At 38.8% G+C, this 22421-nt stretch overlaps 1 protein-coding gene across 5 annotated transcripts in view; it reads left to right on the forward strand.

Annotated features, from left to right (window-relative positions):
* The window catches only part of HELZ (helicase with zinc finger), a 137136-nt gene that overhangs the window by 68445 nt on the left and 46270 nt on the right, over positions 1–22421 (forward strand). For all 5 annotated transcript variants that reach the window (XM_049636389.1, XM_049636390.1, XM_049636392.1 and 2 more), the window contains 6 exons: positions 521–639; positions 1962–2107; positions 3580–3727; positions 7797–7980; positions 10066–10294; positions 16474–16678. In XM_049636389.1, coding sequence (XP_049492346.1) covers positions 521–639; positions 1962–2107; positions 3580–3727; positions 7797–7980; positions 10066–10294; positions 16474–16678 — 1031 coding nt within the window. The remainder of the gene's footprint in view (positions 1–520; positions 640–1961; positions 2108–3579; positions 3728–7796; positions 7981–10065; positions 10295–16473; positions 16679–22421) is intronic.

The raw sequence follows: 22421 nt of genomic DNA on the forward strand, positions 1-22421 counted from the left end.
CTAATCAGTTACCCCCTCCCCTTTGTTTCAGTAAAGGTTAGATTATAACTTTCTCCCTTATATTAGATTTTAGGTATGATTTCTTTATTTTAATGTTTAATATGCATGGTAAAGCTAGAATTACTTATAAACTACCATTATTTTAGTTTCGATGTTTCACCACATAAATAGTGAGAAGACTATCAGTGTTTAGTTGCTGGTCCTTCTTTTTGGTGAAAAGCTGCTATCTTGTACTTCAAACATCTTTTTTATATATACTCCATCAACTGTTAATCTTGGGGCCCTTAGCATCAAATACCATTTCATATCTATTATTGGTTAAAATGGTTATTTCCTGTCCTCTCTGTTCTTTAAATAATGATTTAAATCGACGATTTTCTAAATTCAGGATTGGCTTAAAAGTACCCCTAACTCTGAAATCAGCACACTGAAGTCTTTCCTTAGCAGAAAAGAACAGAACTCCTGCTACCTTTATTGCTGTTTTAAATCTGCCTTACTGTGTTTATACTGTACTTTGTAGGGTTTTTTACACACATTCTGTTAGATGAAGCTGCCCAGGCCATGGAGTGTGAAACCATTATGCCTCTAGCGTTAGCAGCTAAAAATACGCGGATTGTCTTGGCTGGTGACCACATGCAGGTGCGTGCCCTCTGCGTCATCGTCGTGAAGGGACTTCTAAGTACAATTTCCTGTTTAATATTCTGTTTTCTAAAACATCCCTTGAAATTGTGCCATCCATTACAGTTTAAGTACTTCATCCCACTGTTTTGGATCTAGAGTGGAATGGAGGAGTCTATCAGTGTTTATAATTTTCATGTTTTGAATTTAAAGTTCAGATTTCTATAGGGTGAATGGAGTAGAATAGAGTAGAATAGAATAGAATAGAATTCTTTTCTTTATAAAATAAATTTTAATGATTCTTCCTACAGTTCCCCAATTTTTGTCCCTAACATTTGTTTTCATGAAGGGTTGATTTTTTTTTTTCCCCGCCATCATAGGGAACAAAGTACACCTAATTCAAAATAATAGTCCCAATCTCAAAGAATGTGACTAATTTTCAATACCTATATATGAAAGAGAAGTACACTTTTTCTATTAATACCTGTTTTACAAAGTTGCAGTTTGAAGTTCTTTCTCTTCTGCCGCAGTTGAAATTGAACCAATATAGTGGTGTAGCCATGAAGACATCCAGGAAAGAGTTGAATGTGGAGGAAGAAATTGTTTTGTTTCTTTAGCAAAAGTAGTTTAATTTTGTTCTTTAGCGATCAAAGGGATGATCAAGAATGACTAACCTTATACTTTATGAGATAAAAAAATGTTATTTCACTAATTATTAAAAATCTTTTAGTCAGAGGCTGTGTATCCTTCCAGCTCACCATTTTAAATTTTTTTTTTTTTTTAACGTTTATTTATTTTTGAGACAGAGAGAGACAGTGCATGAACTGGGGAGGGTCAGAGAGAGAGGGAGACACAGAATCTGAAACAGGCTCCAGGCTCCGAGCTGTCAGCACAGAGCCCGATGCGGGGCTCGAACTCACGGACCGTGAGATCATGACCTGAGCCGAAGTCGGACGCTTAACCGACTGAGCCACCCAGGCGCCCCTCAGCTCACCATTTTAAATAGCTGATCAATTTTAGTGAAATAACTCATTGACTCCCTCCAGTGATGCAATGGGTTGTATCCCTGAAGTTCCAGAAGTAGTAGCTGTTTATTATTATGTTGGAGGAGCCCTTTGTTGACTATAGGCTACTGTTGACAGAATGAAGTGAAAAGTTAGAAATTTTAGCCAAGTTCTGTGCAGTAGTAAAATTGTTTAGAGAAAATATTTTTGATTCTGCTTATTCCAGCATTGAGATTTAGTACATCAGAAGTTTCAGCATAATGGACTTTTTATAAGTAGGTTATACAAATACTACTTGTGTATTTAGTTAAATTTTCTCTGTATGTTTGTCTGTTACAGCTCAGTCCTTTTGTTTACAGCGAGTTTGCCAGGGAGAGAAACCTTCATGTGTCATTACTTGATCGACTCTATGAGCATTACCCTGCCGAGTTTCCCTGTAGGATCCTCCTGTGTGAGAATTACCGCTCCCATGAAGCTATCATCAAGTAGGTGTGATCTGCCCCTTCTGTGTCACCCTTCTTCTGGTGTGGTAGAGGAGAACTCAAAATGGCACCGTTACTAGGGACAGTCTATTCCCAGCACAGTTATATGGTGTCCCCAGTGTTGGAAATTATGTTAAATTTTATTTCTGTAACAGAATACCTCAAAAGTCAGCTGCAATTTTTCACAAAGTAGGGGAGTCCTGGAAACTACAACTTTATTTACTTATTTTTCTTTTCTTTTCTTTTCTTTTCTTTTCTTTTCTTTCTTTCTTTTTTTTTTTAAATATGAAATTTATTGTCAAATTGGTTTCCATACAACACCCAGTGTTCATTCCAACAGGTGCCCTCCTCAATACCCATCACCCACCCTCCCCTCCTTCCCACCCCCCATCAACCCTCAGTTTGTTCTCAGTTTTTAAGAGTCTCTTATTGGAAACTACAACTTTAAATTCTACCAGTTATGATATTTTTCTGTGACTAAATATGTAATACGTATGTAAAACTATGTCATGTAGTAAACAGATATATTGACATACTGATTTGCTTTTATGTCTGGTTATGTTATACAAGGAATCTGTTATAAAAAGGAAGGAAGGAAAAACCATGAAACTTAGTCATAAAGTTTTTAAAGGTTTTCTATTAAATGTAGTATGCATCTATAAAACTAAAAATATCATAAGTGACAGCTCAGTGAACAGTCACAGACTGAACACACCCATGTAACCGGCATCCAGATCAAGAAACAGAATATCTGGAAGGCTCCTTTGTGTTCCTTTTCAGTCATTAACCCCACCCAAAACCTCGTGTTTTAAAGTTTAATAAAATCATTTTAGTCAGTGAAAACAATTTTTAGGATTCTCTGAAAACAATAAGATATAAAAGTAAATTTAGACTTGAGTATATCTTTTATCAATGTCCTAAAATGTGATTCTCTTTTTATTATTGCCAGTCATTTTCTTCAGTCAGTAATAAATCAAATACTTGCTATCTTCAGCAGGAAAAAGTATTCATTTTACATTTGAAGACTTGAGTGTCCTTCAATTCTGTGTTTCGGGGTCTATGTGTCTTTGTGTTTGCATGTGTAAGTAAATGAACCATATAAATAAAAATATGTATTAACCAAGAAAATAAACTAGCTTGCAATTTCCTCATAGAGCAAGCTTTTCATCTAGTATTGAACTATTGTCATTTCTTCCTTTTCTTTCTGTATTCTGGCTTCATACCTTGCCAGATCAATTCATTTAGCAATGGTATACCAGGAGCCTACCCTGTTGTTACTGCTGTGGTTACTTTTGGAGAAAATCTTGCCCTCATAAGTGTTAAATTAATTAGGGACATAAAGCAAAATTATTAGAACTGACTGATAATTTTTTTTATGGGTGGAATTAATTTTGATGATAAATTACTATGAATGTATGTATGTATGTATGTATTTATTTTGGTCTTTTTTTTTTTTTTTTTTTTTTTTTTTTCAGTTACACCTCTGAGCTCTTCTATGAGGGCAAACTGATGGCCAGTGGAAAGCAACCAGCACACAAGGATTTCTACCCACTAACTTTCTTTACAGCACGAGGGGAAGATGTACAAGAAAAAAATAGCACAGCTTTTTATAATAATGCAGAGGTACCTAAGTTCTTCTGCAGACTGTTAACATTTTCTCAATTACATAGTTTGTTCTTGTTGAGTGTTTAAGATTTGGGGTTGACATCTTATTGTGTGTTATTTGCATGAAAGTAGTATGGGATGTTTATTCTTTCTGTATAACATTGATTTGTTAATGATGAACCCCCTGTGGGAAACAAAAACTGATTTACATTTTGATTACATTTGATTTACATTTCTTTTAAGATTTTATTTTTAAGTAATCTCTATACCCAATGTGGGGCTTAAACTCACAACCCAGAGATCAAGATTGAGACTCACGTACCCCACTGACTGAGCCAGCCAGGCGCCCTTTGATTTACATTTCTTATGACAAAATATATGACTTTGTTTAAAAGAAAAGCCAATATTATTTTCATATAATTATTAGTTAGCCATCTCAAATAGACTATGATTATATTTCATAGTACATACTCAGATGAGTCATCGTTATTTTTTATTTATTTTTTAATTTTAGAAAGAGGGTAAGTGCAAGCAGGGCAGAAGGGCAGAGAGAGAGAGATTGATTTTATTTTTGAGAGAGAGAGAGAGCACGAGCAGGGGAGGAGCAGAGAGAAAGGGAGACAGAATCCAAACAAAGCAGGCTCTGTGCTGTCAGCGCAAAGCCTGACTTGGGGCTCGATCCCACGATTCTGGGATCATGACTTGAGCTGAAGTCAAGAGTCAGATGCTCAACTGACTGAGCTATCCATTTGCTCCTCAAATGAGTTATCATTTTGGGGGTGGCTCGGTGGCTCAATCAGTTAAGCGTCTGACTTAAAAAAAAAATTTTTTTTTTAATGTTTATTTATTTTTGAGAGAGAGAGAGAGATAGAGAGAGATAGAGAGAGAGAGAGAGAGATACAGAGCACAAGCCGGGGAAGGGCAGAGAGAGAGGGAGACACAGAATCTGAAGCAGGCTCCAGGCTCTGAGCTATTAGCGCAGAGCCTAACACGGGACTCGAACTCACGAGCCGTGAGATCATGACCTGAGCCAAAGTTGGACACCCAACGGATTGAGTCACCCAGGCACCCCAAAAGCATCTGACTCTTGATAATGGCTCAGGTTGTGATCTCAAGGTTGTGAGACTGAGCCCTGCCTCAGGCTCTGCCTTGAGCTTGGTGCTTGCTTAGGATTCTCTTTCCTCTTCTCTCTGCCCCTCCCTGACTCGTGTGCCTGCACGCAATCTTTCTTTCAAGATAAATGAATAAACTTAAAAAAAATAATAATAACAAGTCAGACTTGAATTGCAGAGTCATGTGCTCCAGGATCTCCAGGGAGATCACACAGGCCCCGATGGCAGTGTTGCTAAGCTATTAGGTGCTATGTAACTTGTATGGTTCTCTTACAGTTTCTGACTTTTTAGGTGCAGAGAGAATGTAGGTAATATGGTCAGATCAGGCAGCAGACTAAAACCTGGTGAAGACTTTTAGGGCCAGCAGGCCAGGGACCCTTGGGTTAGGTTCTGGTTGTCACGAGGGAGTAGGGTCTTGGACTTCAGGAAACCCAGAGGAGGGCAGATGCTTATTGGTCATTAGAAGAATGGTTTCTGGTCTGTGATCTCCATTTCCCTTTCTTCTGTTGAGTCCCATGCTTTACTCATTTTATTTACACAGAAATGGGTCTTACTATGTAATAGTAATTCATCTTTCCTTTTAAAAATTGATCACAGGTCTATAGTTAGAAGTCAGTACAAGAAAGTCAACTGCTGTTAACTGTTCAGTATAGGCCTTCTGCAGCATGGAGCTGTGGCAAATGGGATCTGATGGTCACCAGCTCCAAAACCACCTAGAATAGCTTTTTCACACCAGGGAGCTCGATAGAGGAGATGGGAACTGCCCCTCAGCTGCTAAGACAGCCTTTTCTGTGACACGGAGCTGTGGGGGGCTGGGTGCAGTCCCTAGCTTGAATGCCCTGGCCTCCCTCTTAGTGTCTGTAGACTTTGTTGAATAAATGCTTCTCAATTAATTTCTTATAAACTCGTTAATCAGTCTCCAGAGACTATGAATGATTGTCTGCTAATTTTGACCAGCTTAACAGCTGTCTGTCTGGGATAGAAGTTTCCGCAGCTCCTCATATCACCATTCCAAGTCTGTGTATTTTGACTGCAGTTTTATGCATCGCTTCACAGAGGGATGAAGTGGGGAAATGTGTATGTGTTTCCTGTCTCCTGTGTATGTGTTTGGGGTTGGCAGTGGGTGGTAGATGTGTCTCCGCAGCTTTCATCTACCCCCGTATTTAACCAAATGGGTAAACCTAGGTTTTTCTTATTCCTTATTGCGGTAGACTCCGGCCCGCCTTTCTTATTCCTTGTAGTGAGTCTAGTCTAGGTCTTCAGTCTGGTTTACTTTTCAGAAACCTTGGACCATCTGCACATCTGAAGCACTTGCCATTAAATCGTTGTCACAATGGGAGACTCTAGTCTCAATCTCTGGCATCCATTGACTTTGTATGTGGCAGTGTGGACTGCCTCCTGGCCGATAACCCTCAAGTTCTTGAGTAAAAACTGTCAAATTTTATTTGGCATATTTAACATTGTAAATTTAAATAGATATTATTACCAAATAGTAAATAAATAGTGTATTTAAAAGGCAATTAAAAAACTTTCTTCTCTATGCCCCTAGAGTCTTGCCTGACCCTCTGTTGAGCTTACCATTTACGTACGCATGTACATGCGTGCACACGCATATATATATGGATATATATATGGATATATATCCATATATATATGATATTTTTTAAGAGTCTGTTTTCTAAATATACAATAATCTCTTAGCAGGCAGGGAACATGTTTTATTAATCATGGTATCTCCCCCTTTGCCAAGCATTGAATGTGTTTGATCAATTTGTTGTATTAAAATACATTGAATTACGGGGCGCCTGGGTGGCTCAGTCGGTTAAGCGGCTGACTTCAGCTCAGGACACGATCTCGCGGTCCGTGAGTTCGAGCCCCGCATCAGGCTCTAGGCTGATGGCTCAGAGCCTGGAGCCTGCTTCCCATTCTGTGTCTCCCTCTCTCTCTGCCCCTCCCCCGTTCATGCTCTGTCTCTCTCTGTCTCAAAAATAAATAAAATGTTAAAAAAAAAATTAAAAAAAAAATACATTGAATTACACTAAAAATCATACTAATAATCCAATAAGTAGAGTCCAGAAAATTCAGTTGAGTAAAATGTGGTATTACTTTATTGCAAGGTTAAGGAAATGGCTTGGGCAAACTTGTACTAGTGGAAGGCAGTGAGTTGTCAAAGTGTCTCTTCAATCCAGATTTGTCTTAGTCCCAACTGTGGTTTGATGTTAGCTGTTGGCTGCTTTGCTTAGTCGTATCAGTGGGGGAAGGGGACAGTGCTAGGTCTTGTACTGCTGAGAATTAATGGTGGTGCTGACTCTAGGAATCTTCTGGTTGGCTGTTAATTTCACTGACCTGACCTGGAGTGAATGGACTGAGAAATACCGGGACTTGGTTCTCTGATTCCCTAGATGGGTTGCTAGTTTCATGGCCCTATCCCTGTCCTCCTGTTTACATAGGAAATAGAACCTGTCCCCATTTAAGAATGGAGGCTAAGAGCACCTGGGTGGCTCAGTTGGTTAAGCATCCAGCTCTTGATTTCGGCTCAGGTCATGATCTCACAGTTCATAGGATTGAGCCCCGCGTTGGGCTCTGCACTGACAGTGCGGAGCCTGCTTGGGATTCTCCCTCTCCTTGTCTCTGTGCCCTCACTCTTTCTCTCTCGCCAAATAAATAAAAAATAAACCTAAAAAAAAAAAAAAAAAAAAAAAAAGAATGGAGGCTGAAGGGTGAGGGCCACGTATCCATTACATTGTCTCTGATATTCATGTGTTCACTGGGTGCATTATTGTAGAATTTTACTGTTTGAAATGTACATAAAAATTTTCTTTCTGTGTTCGTATCAGGAAAGCATTACTCCTGTTTAGAGGTAGTTTTTAAATGACATTCGCTAAAATGGCATCCTTTATACACGTGTTGCAGTTACTGTATTCTTTCCTCCAAACACTTCATAGCTTTAGATGCATCTGTGTGTTTCTTTAAAGGTCTTCGAAGTGGTGGAACGTGTGGAAGAGTTGAGACGTAAGTGGCCGGTAGCATGGGGGAAGTTGGATGATGGCAGTATTGGCGTGGTGACTCCGTATGCTGATCAAGTGTTTAGGATACGTGCTGAACTTCGGAAAAAGAGATTATCTGATGTTAATGTGGAAAGGGTGCTAAATGTTCAAGGTAAGGATTAATCAAAATGAATTAAGTTATTCAGATGCTTAAATCCCAAAGTGTGTACACATTTGATTTTTAATCCCCAAGATCTCTTTTCTGGACAAGCAACTGTCTTTATTTCATACCGAGTTCTTTAATGCCAAATTTGACAGTTAAAGGTCCAGCTCATTTACATGTTTATTACATTTTCATATCCAAATAAAAGAAGTAGGAACAAATGGAATTTCCAGTGGCCATACTTGGGTGAATGCCACCCACTATATCTGTATGTGATAGTCACAGTCACAGGAGTGTATGGCACCTACTGTCTTTATACTGTTGCGGAGGACTGATTTGTTCGTAAAGATTTTTGAAAACGTGTACCCATCAAGCACATTCTGTGTAAATCCATTTTTAAAGGCACAGGCTTTTTGTTTTTTTGTGAACATTTATTTTTGAGAGAAAGAGACAGAGGAGGAGCAGGAGAGGGACCGAGAGAGGGAAACACAGAATCGGAAGCCGGCCCCAGGCTCTGAACTGTCAGAACAGACCACCGTGGGGCTTGAACTCACGAGTGGTGAGATCATGACCTGAGCTGAAGTCGGATGCTTTACTGTCTGAGCCACCCGGGCGCCCCAAGGCACAGTTTGTTTTTATCCGTAGACTTTCCTAAGTGAATAGTTACCAGCAGCTCATTTAAATTGTCTTCATGTAATCAGTTGCTGTAGGGTTTCTGCTTTGAAATATACGAAGCAGTAGTATCAGATGAGTGCTGGAAAAGGTCAGTACAATCACAGTTTTAGGTTTCATGGGAATAACAGTTTTTAGAGTATAGGGACAAAATAGCTCCACTATACCATGTGTTGTCCAAATCCCACAGAATTTGGGTGTGCATTTAGAAGGAATATTACCAGTAAGCTAGGATGCACCCAGAGGAGACTTAGGATAGGTCATGGTCTAAAAACTGCCACTTAGGAGTCAGAAATGGTTGAAAGAACTAGGGTTGTTTGGCCCAGAGAAGAGAAGAGTACAGATTGGTATTAAATCTGTATTCGGAGATTTGGAGATTTGTCGCAATGAGGGAATAGATGCGTCGCTATAAGAAAGAGCATAATAAAAAATGCTGTGCAAACTAGACTCTACAGGGCTTCCTTATGGCATCAGCTGTGTCTGCCTTGGTCTGTGAGAGGCTAGATGACCCCGCTTCAAAGAACGGTCCTTGTATTGAATGGCACCTTCGATGAGATCATCACTAAGGCTGACTCCAGCAATAATATTTTATTAAATTTCAATAAAATTTACCATTTTAACCATGTTTTATGTGTTCATTCTGAAAGTGTCTCTCCAGTTTAAAAATACATAAAATGCCACAGTTCATTGCTATTAAGTACATTCACATTGTTGTGAATGGCATCCATGCCGTCGTCTCCAGAACTCTTCTCATCTTGTAAAACTGAAATTCTGGCCCATTTCCTTCTCCCTATTCTACCTCCCTCCTCCCTCGAGCCCCTGGCAACCATCATTCCACTTTGTCTATGAATTTGACTACACCAGGTACCTTCTATAAGTGTGGCCATATGGTATTTGGCTTTTTGTGACCGGCCTGTTTCATTTAGCGTCGTGTCTTCAGGGTTCATCCATGTTGGAGCATGTGTCAGAATTCCCGCCCTTTTTAAGGCTGAATATAATGTTTCATGGTCCATATATATACGTTTTGTTTATCCATTCGTCTGTCGCCGGACGCCTGAGTTGCTGCTACCTTTTGCCCCTGTGACTAATGCTGTTAGGAGATATCTCTTCGAGATCCTGCTTTCAGTTCTTTTGGGTATATACCCAGAAGAGGAGTTGTTGGATCATATGTCAATTCTATGTTTAATTTTAATTCTGTGTTTTAATTTTATGTTTAATTTTTTTTAGGAGCTGCCGTACTGGTTTCCGTAGTGTTTTACATCCCATTTTACATTCTCACCTGCAGGACACGAGAGTTCCAATTTTTCCACATCCTCACCGACACCTGTTATTTAGCAATAACGTTTAAAAACTAAAATGCTTTTATTATATCAGTGGCTCAAAATAACAATCTTAAGCGTCTTATTTATTTATTTTTTATAGGAAAGCAGTTCAGAGTTTTGTTTCTTAGCACAGTACGTACAAGGCATACTTGTAAACACAAACAGACACCAATTAAAAAGAAAGAGCAACTGCTGGAAGATTCCACAGAGGATTTAGATTATGGTTTTTTATCTAACTACAAGCTTCTCAATACTGCCATCACAAGAGCACAATCTCTGGTTGCTGTGGTGGGTGATCCCATTGCCCTGTGCTCTATTGGAAGATGCAGGTAATTATGTGTTCCTGATTAAGACATTAAAGGGGGAAATGTAGAGTGATTTGCATACCTATGTGTACATTTATTTATCTGACCTCTTGGCTAATTAAAATCAAGTTCAGTCTTACCTCATACCCAGTGGGAATACAAACATCTCTTGTTCTGGGTCTATTCAATGTACTCATAATTACGTATTCGTTCATTTAGTCGTCATTCAGCAGATATTTCCTGAGCGCCTAGTATGTTCTAAGCACTCTTCTAGCCACTGAGGATTCAGTGAACGAAATGAATAAAAATCTTTGCTTTTATGGGGCTTACATTTCATTAGGGAGGAGAGGAAGACTGAGAATAATGTAAGAATACCATGTCGTTTTTTACATGGTAAGTTCAGTGGAAGAAAAATAGAACGTTAAGAGAAATCAGAAGGGTGCAGTGGGCTGGGTTGTGATTGTACACAGCATGGTCAGAGCACCCCTCACTGAGAAGCTGACTTTGAAGTGAAGGAGTGAGCTCTGTGGGATATCTGGGGTGAAAATGCCCCAGGAAGAGGGAGCAGCTTGTGCAAGGGTCCTGAGATGGTTTTGTGTATGTATGTATCTTTGATGGAAACTGAATTTTATATCATTGCTACTTCATTTTTTTCCCTTCGTTATTGTGTTAGCTTTTTTTGATGATTTTCCTTCTCTACTTATTTTCTCTCGGGCCTTCTAAGTGTTCTTTGTGTCTGGTTAATCCAGGGGATCTTAAAATTAGAGGGGTTAGGAGTGGTTATAACTTGTTTCTAGATAGTGTTGCTAGTAGTCCTTAGCTTATAGTCATAAGGAACTATTTCTACTAAAACTAAAAGTTATATACCAGTTAATAGGAATTTTAACTGTTTGAAGCTGGTAATAGAAGACTTTTGTCATTGTAGTATTGAAAATTATGTTACTATTAACAAACAGTTGAACAGAAATTAATATATACTTTATGAAAAAGAAATACACTAGGGATTATTTAAAGTTGTGTAAGTACTCTAGGATCTGTCACAGTGAGTTCAGACAATAGAGATATAGACAGTGCTGATTATGCCCTGGGTCATTATTTCTCTTTGATACGTTAGAATTAAAGTAGACAGAGCTGTTAGGCAGTGGCCTTTTTAAACCAACTTTTCTATTGCGATATAGACATGGCAGCATTTTATTGTCTGTTTTCCTGTTTCAGCAAACAGGAAAGAACAAAAAGGATTCTCTATAGGAAGGGAGACCATTGGGACCTTTAATCATGATCATAATCATGATCATAATCATAATCATAATCATCATGTGCATGTATTCAAGTTTAAGACTTCCAAAGAAGTTAATATACTTTATAGGGGAAAGCTATTAACAAAGGAATCGAGTAGTTTTAATTTATGGTTAGGTTATAAAGAATAACCTTTTATTTTACAAAAAGGCACAAAACTTGAATGGTCCATGACTTACTTATGCATAGCTAAACAGTCCTGTTGTAAAGTATCTTTAATTTCATATTTAAAAATTTGATTGACATCCATTTTTAACCACTAAAAAGCTGGAGAAGGGAATATATGAATTCCAAGTTACAAGTGAATAAACTGGGTATAATAATTTGACTTCTTTCCTGAGAATTTTAGTTACTTTATAATTTGTTGAAAGCATATTTGGCTAGAATATTACTCTGATATTTTACCATTTTTGTTTATATTTATCATTTGAAAAATGTGAAAAAATCACATACAGTTTGATTGGAATTTAATAGATTAAAACACATAAAATAAGGTAACATGTATTTAAGAAAACACTGTGTTGGGGGAATAAATAGGTATAAAAATAGTCTTGAGCCAAACTTGTTTTGGGCTGTCTTTATAAATACCTCCAAACCTTTACCCGTGTGAGTGTTATTTTTTTAAAGCCATTATCCATTTCTGTAGAGTTGTATTATGCTGTGAATTGCATGACGTCAGCATTTTTCACCCCTTCTCTGACATAAATTGTTATTTTCTCAGAGCAGATAGGTAAATAATTCTTTCTGAGGCCAAGCTGTCAGAATAATCTAGGGCTAGATGGTTTTTAACTTGAAGCCAGGCCTTCTGGTTGCTTATTTCTTACTACTCAACTGGAGCGTATTAAGGACTGTAAATTCTTTGTAAGCTAGGCAAAATATTTTCAGAGAGGTTAAGTATATTGTTTAGGGAGACAAAAATCATGTGACTTAATTTGGACTGCTGATTATCTGTGTTATTTGGACAGTTTAATCACGGTTCTAGTCCAAGAGCTAATAGTTGAAGTGTATGGGTATTTGAGCTTTAATCTTTCTAATTTCATTAGAAATTAATTTAATCTCACAATACAAGTAAACTTGGAGGACATAGATGATTCTTAGGTTCTATGACCACAGAGGAGTGAATTCTTTGTAGTTTATGTTAATCAGGACTTCCTTCCCCCACCCCGTCCCACTCAGTATTTGTGAAAAACTAATGATATTTCCAAATATTGATTAAGCTTCCAAGGAATGATTATTGCGTGTAGTATACGAGTTTAGAAGGCAACCATTATATAATCTTTTTTGTTGCATTTTTATTTTTGTTTAATTATTAACAAATTTTTTTAATGTTTATTTTTGAGAGAGAGAGAGCACGAGCAGGGGAGAGACAGGGAGAGAGAATTCAAAGCAGGCTCCGCACTGTCAGCACAAAGCCCGATTTGGGGCTTGAACCCACGAACCATGAGATCATGACCTGAGTTGAAATCTGAGGCTCAACCGACTGAGCCACCCCAGTGCCCTTTTTGTTGTATTTTTTTTTTTTTTTAATTTTTTTTTCAACATTTTTAATTTATTTTTGGGACAGAGAGAGACAGAGCATGAACGGGGGAGGGGCAGAGAGAGAGGGAGACACAGAATCGGAAACAGGCTCCAGGCTCCGAGCCATCAGCCCAGAGCCTGACGCGGGGCTCGAACTCACGGATCGGACCGCGAGATCGTGACCTGGCTGAAGTCGGATGCTTAACCGACTGCGCCACCCAGGCGCCCCTGTTGTATTTTTAAATAGAGTTTCTCTATTAACCTGAAATGAAGGTGGTGAACTACCCTTTCCCCAACTCGCCAAACCAATGAGCATTAATATAGTAGCTGCCGTTTATTGACAGCTTTCTCTTGCCAGGTGCTAGGTTAAGTGCTTTGCACACTTAGCCTTGTTCAGTCATCCCAGCAACCCTGCGATGTGGGAATTTTATTTGCATTTTAAATGGGCTGCCTGATTCAGAGTTTAAATTACTGCTCAAGGTCGTATAGCTGTTAAATGGTTCACTCAAACAGATGTCGCGTTGACTTCAAAACCCAAGCTCTTCTTGGTGGGTTACCCTGCCTTTCCCAGAAAGTGATGAATATGCTTGTATAAATCTACACTGAGTGGGGAGAGCCAGAGAAGATTTGTACATTTCTCCAAACCGTAGTGTTCAGAGAAGGTCTTCCTTTGAACCAAATTACTTCGTTAACAAATTCCATTTACTCGGTGAGATGGAAACATATTTCATATGTATGTAGAGATGTTTGTACACGTGCATGTACACATACTGTATAACCTGAGGATATCAAGTGGTTTTTCAGTGTTTTTTTTTTATCAGTGATCCTAGAAGCACAGTTAGCATAAAAACAAAACCATACTTTGTTCATGCAGTGATTAAAGTAAGGTTATGTTCTTTGAAATACTTGTAATTGTATTACAATGTAGAGACATACTTGGGTTTTCTAACCTGAATTGTTAATAATATGTGAAAATTTTAGGGAGGCGCCTAAGAATCAGTGGGATCTGTAAATAACAAGAGCCTCTATCTTCCTTCTGAGAGTAGTTGGAAGTTCTCAGGTGATCTTTCACTTAGGTGTTCATACATCCATACTTCGTATTTTACTAAAGTATTGGGAGTTCAAGGGCTGTGTCAATAGTCTTTGAAAGAGCCTTCATGAAGACGGGAAAGGAAACTTTTTAAGAGTTTTTGAAGGAAGAAATACTCTCAAAGTTTAAAAGTGAGAAACTGAAGGAAGTATAAATTCTATTGGTGCCCTGTTTTACACATGAGGAATCTGAGCTACAAAGAGATTAAGTTATTTGATTGCCTGACTTTACACAGCTACTGAATGACAGAGCCGTGACTGAAACCCCAGCTGTCTAGCTCTGGAATCCATGCGCTCGACCACTTTGCCATGTCAGTCAAAGGATGAGTGAGATTTAAAATGGAGATTTCAGGCTGCTTTTGGAGCTGCTTTGACTTGATTAGCTTATTGTAAGTGTTTAGGATTCTGAAATGGTATCCTTTAGCTCTCAGACTGTTTCTTTGAGATCTCTGGGATCTTGTAGGCAAAGACTCACCGAGCTACTAGTTTCTTGTGAACTGTGGGGTTATTTGAAGGTTCTGCTCAACTCAGTGTTAATTCAGCTCCTGTTCAGTGCAGTGGAGGTCAGTGACAGTGGTCAAGGAACAGGGTATGGAGTTTAAAAAGGAGCTGAAAGACAGAGCGAGTTCTAGCATCTTGGGTACATAAGCTGGAAATGGCGATTGTTATAAAAAATTGGTATTAAAAACTGAGAGCAAAAGCCAATCCATTCACTCCTTGTTTTGCTCTGTCTTGAATTGCAACCCAAACGAAATGCCATTTTATGAAACGGATACTTTATCAATTAGATCAGAGAAACTTCTTTTGAATGTAGCATGTAGAATCATGTTGAAAGTATTCATAGAGTTGAATATTGTGGCTTTTTAAATCGAAAGGGTGGGAAAGTTTATGGATTTTAGCTCCTGGGATTTTAGGTCCTGAGTGCTATATTAAAGATCCTTCCTTAGTTATTAGACTGTGAGAAAACAGCCTTATGATTCCTTCTGAAGTGTTCTTAGGAATAAAAATAAAGGGTAGCTTTTGGTTTGCATTTCTTAGCAACACATACTTCCTGCCAATGAATGACTGTCTTTTAACCTTTGTGTCTTACAGTCAAAAATACATACTTCATATTTTGTGGTACTTGTAGTTTTTTTGTTGTTGGCATATGTAGGCCTGAAATTTTTCTGGACCCATTTCTTAAACTTACCTTTAAAAAAGTAGAAAGGACATATGTAAGAGAAACATAGTCCAGAATTAAACTCTGCAAAGTTTTGTGAATATATTAATAACCCACTTCCCGTTCACATACTGACTTTTATCATATAAGCCTTTTCATCTGTGCTGCTTGAAGCCATCGTGATTACTTCTGTCCACAAGGATACCAACTTGGGAAGAAACCATATCATATATCTTTCATAGCATAATAACACATTATTTGAACCTGATATTAAAGATAGGTATGCATATTTATAGTCATTTAAAATGTAAAAATTATGTTGTCTTTTGTAATATGTATTTATTATTTTTAATATTCAGAGATCAGATTGCAAACCTGTAGGAAAATAGTTATACAGTTGCAACAAGTTTTGAATGTATTTTTCTCCTTTAGTATTTATTAATGTGATTCGGAAATGAATAATCAATATTAAAATTAGCATTCCAACTTCCTGTATTTTTCATACTTGATTTAACTCTCGTAGTCAATGTTGTAAGTTGTACTTGTGACAAGCATCCGTTGAGTAAGAGAAAAATATAGGAATAGCTAGTTATTTCTTAAGAATCTTCATGAGGAATATCTACTTTGTGGCTCAGGTTTATGTCCTGAGTTGGCTTTTCTTAGTCATCCAACACCAGGCTACTTTGTCCACATAATTCAAATTAGTCTAATTTATGTATGTGTCTGAATTTGTGTATGTATATAATGTATGACTATGTCTAGAAGTAAAATCTGCTCATCTGTAAAATGAGCTGGCATCAGTTTTGAAATCCCTAGTTATTATGTGGATAACAAGACTGTCATTTTGGATTAGTGTGGATAATTGAGCATTGACCACATTACTTGCATTGATCGGCCAAAATTAATTGGGAGCATAGTTTGTATTTTCCACGATATTAGACATGACTGTAGTTTTGCAATCAAACTTCTGGAGTCTTGTGATCTGGTGGAAAGATTATACCTGAATCATAGCCAGATGAACGTTGGATCTGAGGATTTGGGGTGGGAAGAGGGAATTTGAAGCTCTCTTTAGTTGCTTATGTTCATTTCTGTGATCTCATCCACTGAAATTGTAAAATGATCTTGTAAATCTTTTCTGTAGGAAATTTTGGGAGCGGTTTATTGCCCTGTGTCATGAAAATAATAGCCTACACGGAATCACTTTTGAACAGATCAAAGCTCAGCTAGAGGCTTTAGAACTAAAGAAGACATATGTGTTGAATCCACTGGCACCTGAATTTATCCCCCGGGCTCTAAGACTGCAGCATTCAGGAAATACCAACAAACTGCAGCAGTCACCCCCCAAGGTAAAGCCTGTTAATGGACTTGAAGAGGTTAAAGGGAGAGAACAGCACAGAAGGGTAAAGGTTTGTTGGGCTGCAAGTTACTTCAAGTATTGGAAACGAAGGTTATATTTGGTAGCAAGTAGTTTCTGCAAGGAACTTGTCTAGTTTGGACACGTAAGTGAACATGTGGCAGTTAGCCGTGCTTAATGTCATAGTGCTTCTCAAAAAGTTTTCAAGAACTTCATTGCTTCTGGAGTCCTGTGCATAATACAGCCTCCCGGTCCTCCCTGCTGATAGGCTGATTTTAGTAAGATGTGAATAAAACAAAGCAGTTTAAAGGACTATCTCGCTCATTAAAAGCATGCCCTTAGGGCATATTATTTATGAGGAATAATATTATATAACATTGTTTGTAGAAAGCAAATAGTTCTAATCCTCTGTTGGTGACCAGTTCAAGTGGTATTTGACACAGTGAGAAGATTTGGTTGGCTTCTTGAAGATTACTTTAACTGATCTGCTGACCCGTATTGTTGTGTAAGAAGTAGTCCATCAGAGGGAATGGAGGTGGGTCAGCCAGGGCCGTTTCTACTTTTGAACCATAGCTATTTTGGGCAGAGACAGCTGGTTTATTTGCTACAGTGCCTGAAAAAAAAAATGCTTGCACTTACCATAGAAAAGAAAGTTATGGCACGTTTAGTATTTGTTCTGTTGTTTTGCTATATTTACAGTCATCGGCATGGTATTAAATTTATTGACATGAATTAAAAGAACATGTCAGTTTGGGGCTTCATTTTAAAAGCGTAAAACCTTGGGGCGCCTGGGTGGCTCAGTCATTTAAGCGTCTGACTCTTGATTTCGGCCCAGGTCATGATTTCACGGCTTGTGAGTTTTAGCACAGAAACTGCTTGGGATTCTCTCTCTCCTCTCTCTGCCCCTCCTCCTGCTCCCACTCACATGTGTGCTCTCTCTCAAATAAATAAACTTAAAAAAAATTAAAAAGTAAATCCTAATGTAAACAGTAATTAAGTAAACAATAGTTAATGTTTTAATATCTTGAAACTCTCTTGGTTAAGTAGGTATTAAGCTGAGAAGAGAACTTCTGTGTTACTATACTTTGAAAACGGACCTATGGTGCAATAATGCTTTAGCAATTTGGGATTTCCAGGGGATTAAGCATTTCGCATAAATGAATCTTCTAGGTTTCTAAAGCTTAAACTATAATAAATTAATAATCAACTTATTTATCAAATAGTTAAGTTTCTTCTGTGTGCCAGCTGGTATGTTCAGTACTGGAGAAGCATAGATAAGCACATAAGCCCCCGAGTCCTCTTGGAGAAGATGTTGGAGGGTAGTGGTCAGAGGAGAGAGGTGGATTCAAGGCATTTTCCACCACAGAGATCTTGTTTTTAGGAATCCACCGAGTGGATGGGGGTAGTGCTCCACTGGGGAGACCTTTCAAGAACTAGAATATAAGCTCCATTACGGCAGAGATTTTTGCCTGTATTATTTACTGCTCTAGCCTCTGTGCCTGCAACAACATCTGGCTCCTCATAGGTGGCTTATAAGTATTTTTTGGATGAATTAATAAAGCTTAAGAAAGAGCTGATAGAAAAGACCAGAGGTATGAGAGAACAGGTTCTATAGGGACCAGCAAGGAGTATAGGGTGTGTGGGGAGTAGGGAACCCAGGTCGAAACTTTTACATTTTACTGTTTGTTTTTTTTTTATCTTTTTCTTTTTAATTAAAACATTGCAAAATCATTATACCCTTTGCACATTCCTAACTACAGTAGAGTAAACTCTTCTTACTGACTTGGGAATGTAGGAATCAACTTATGTACGGCAGGTGCAGCTAAATTGAAGCCATGGAACCGCATGTGTATGGACCCTAAGCAAGACCCTGCAGTTTGCTTTTTGTTTTTGTTTGAAAGGTGAAGAAAATATGTTTATTCCACTTGCTCTTCTAAAACCATAAACTCCCTGAAGACAAAAATCCTGTTCTATATACTTTTTATGGCCCCTAGTGCCTACCCCACTCTTTGCATATAGTGGGTGCTCAGTAAGTATCTGAGAAATCAATCATGGTTATGATGCATCCAGTAGAGTGTAACATGGCTTCTTTCTTATAATTGAGAGGATTGTGTAATTAAAGGCCAAAGCAGCCATCTTCCTGGTGTTTCTTTTTCTTTCTTTCTTTCTCTCTCTCTTTCTCTTTCTTTTTCTTTCTTTCTTTTTCTTTCTTTCTTTCTTTCTTTCTTTCTTTCTTTCTTTCTTTCTTTCTTTCTTTCTTTTAAATGTTTATTTACTTATTTTGAGAGAGGGGGAGATCTTGAGCGGGGGAGATACAGAGAGAGAGGGAGAGAGAATCGGGGCAGGGCTCAACGCAGGGCTCCATCCCATGAACCGAGAGATCATGACCTTAGCTGAAACCAAGAGTCGGATGCTCAACCGACTGAGCCACGCAGGTGCCCCAGTTAGCAACTTAATCTTAATCATGTCTCATCTACAGACCACCCCTGCCCCCCGCCAGATATGCACACTGAAAAATTTTGAAACAAATCCCAGATATTTTATATCATGTGCTAGAGCCTTTGGATGAAGTGGGGTTTATTGCCAGAAAAGAATACTATTTCTGAAAATGTGATACTGAACCATACAATTTCTCCTAGAGTTTTCCTTACTGTTTAACTTGTAACACAATTCTGTGCATAAGAAATATTAAAAATTAGTATTGTTAATGTTAGACTACAATTTAAACCCCAATGAGATTTCTTGTGGATAAAAGCATTCGAAGACTGGACGACAGTTAAAAGTACTTTATGACCTGCTTGCTCAGGGCTGTGTTTGGCAACAAAACACCCTGTGCCGTTTAGCAGTCATATAACTTTATTCTCTGAACAGGTCACTTCTGTGATGGTGTTAGCGAAGGTACAGAATGTTAGGGGGTCCAGGAGCTGGTGGTCCTGGTTGGCCCGCCATTGCCTCATTTTCTGCAAGCATCATTTATAACAAAGGGCCTGTTTTGTGGGCACCTGCAGGATTAGCATGTAGAAAAGCCATTTGCCTGTCTTCATTCTGCTTCCTCCTAGGGCTTTTGCTGGGAGCAACATTTGGAAGCTTTGCTAACATGGAACAAACTCATTTACACACATTACACACTATAGAGACTGGTCAGAGGATAGATAATATTCAGAAGTGGATTCTCTGGAAAGACTGTAGTATTATCTTGTAGCATTTAGTTTGTGAGTTGTCTTCATCATCTGTCTCCTGCTGCTTGTGTTGTGTCTTACTGTCCAGACATCAGGAAATGTGTCCGTCTTTGTCCTTTGGTAGCCTCAGTGCCCAGCTAGGGGTGGACAGGTGTTGGGCCTCGTTAACATTTGTTGAATGAGTAAATGGAAAACAAAGAATGAGTGAAAAAATAAATACTTGAAGAAACAAATAGTGGAGTAAAAAAAATAGTCCTTACAAAATATGTGATATGGGGCACCTGTTTGGCTCAGTTGGTTCAATGTCTCACTCTTGGTTTTGGCTCAGGTCATGATCCCAGGGTCGTAGGATTGCGCCCCACATGAGACTCCGCACTGAGCATTAATGAAACCCACTTAAGATTCTCTCTGTCTCCCTCTGCCCCTTTCCCCCGTTTGTGCGTGCTTTCACTCACTTGCTCTCCCCCCCCCCCCCCAACCTTCACCCTTTCACTCTGTCTCTCAAATTAAAAAAGAAAGGTGTTATGAACTATATTTGCTTATAAAAATACCTTTGGTATTCTACCAAAGGTGTACATCCTTTCTGAGATTTATTAGCAAACTTTGGGATTTGTCACTATGGAATGACTTTTATGCATAGCGCTAGCTTACGGCTACGTTATTATTTTGTTTATAAGCTACCAAACGCTGTATGATTTTGTATGGACCAAGTACACTTATTGCTCCACAGCTGCATGCTAAGTGCAAGCATCCTGGAAAAGTGTTTCCTGTATTGAACTGTACAGCGTGCTGAATTACACTTACAGAAGTGCCATATTTTCGCATGATAGGTCCCAAGTTGCTTTTCGGTTTAGCATATCCCACAACCCAGAGGGTTGATGTCATTGGCATGCTTCCAGCTTTACAGTATTGGATTACCCTAGACTGTGATTACTCTTTGGATTGGTTTCCTATTGTTGCTGCAATCAATTGGGACAAACATAGTGACAAACAACACAAATTTATTATCTCATGTTTCTTTGGGCCAGACGTCCAGGTTGCCTTGGTTGGTTTGTCAGCTTTGGGTTTCACAAGGCCTGAATCAGGGTGTTGGCTGACTGGCCTCCTCTCTGGAGGCTTGGGAGGAATCTGCTTTTGAGTTCGTGCAGAATCCAGTTTCCTGTGGTCGCAGGATCGACGTCCTTGTTTCCTTGACTGCTGTCAGCGGGTAGCGTTCTTAGCTTCTGGAGGCTTCTCTTCCATTCTTGCATTTGACCTTTATGTCTCAGAACCACCAACAGTACAGTGAATCCTTCTCTCCCATGGAGTGTCTGACTTCCTCTTTTGCCACATCTGTTTGACTCCAGCTGGGGTAACTTTTCTGCTTTTAGGGCTCATGTGATTAGAGTGGGTCACCCAGATAATCCAGGATAATCTCTTTATTTTAAACACAACTTTGATTATATCTTGCAGAGTCCCTTTTGCCACATAACATGACATAGTCACAGATTCCAGGGATCAGGGTGTGGACATCTTTCAGGGGCTGTTCTTCGTACCATAGTCTGACCACATCACTGTTTTCTCCTCATTCTGCACGATTGCCTCTGGTCGACGGCTCGTTAGAGGCTAAGAAATCTAAAGAGTTTGCTGCCCTCTTGGAACGCTCTTATCTTCTGTCCGTGTCACTGGCTCTCCTTTCTTCCGTCAGTGTATGTGTCCCGGCCGCTCTGGTCACTTCTGATTACTTCTGCTTCTCATCTTCCCACCCACTTCTGGCGTCTCTGCCCTCTACCATTGTCACCGTTTCACTCTTTCTTCTTGTGCCCTGCTTTCCTTACCACTTCTCTGTTCCTCAGAAGTTTGTTTTTTATAGCTAGTGCCAATCACTGGGAACAGTCTCTTCTGGTTAATGGACCAACTGCGATTCATTTTTGGCTATTTTTTCTGACTTTTTAAGAGTTGGAGCTTCGTTGCCCTTGCCTGCTCACGGCTAACCTAACTGACCACATGCCTTTGATGTTTAGCGCCGACCTGAGTGTGTGACCTTGCTGACAGGGACGTAAATGAAGCATCACTGTACTTTCGGTTTGGTCAAGAATAAATCTTTCTTTCTACTGTAGATATCATCCCCTCCCCCCCTGTAATTTTCAGATATTATGTACAAACAACAGATTTGTGTGTGTCTAAGGGTAAGTTGTGTAATGTGCTACTTGTATTGTATCATGGCTTTGTGTTAACATTTAGCCAATAGAAAGAGAGAGACATTTTTTGAAGTCCAGAAATTCAGAACCATTGTCTCTTAAAATATTGTTTCAGTGCTAAAGTTCATCCCATTTAATGGTATATGAATCTGGCATTGTTTATTTAATAACTCTTCATTTGATGAACATTGAGGTTGTTAACATTTAACACATGTATAAACAATGCTGTGATGAACATCTGTGCCCAAGTCCATCCTTAGTTCATTTCGATTAATTCCTGGAAGTGTAATTATTGGGTTAAAGTGTACGTACATTTTTGATGCTTTCGATAGTGTTGCCAAATTGCTTTCTAGAAAGTGCGTATGTTTTTCTTTTT

Source organism: Panthera uncia, chromosome E1 (assembly GCF_023721935.1).
Source record: "Panthera uncia isolate 11264 chromosome E1, Puncia_PCG_1.0, whole genome shotgun sequence".
In the NCBI taxonomy this organism is placed as follows: Eukaryota; Metazoa; Chordata; class Mammalia; order Carnivora; family Felidae; genus Panthera; species Panthera uncia.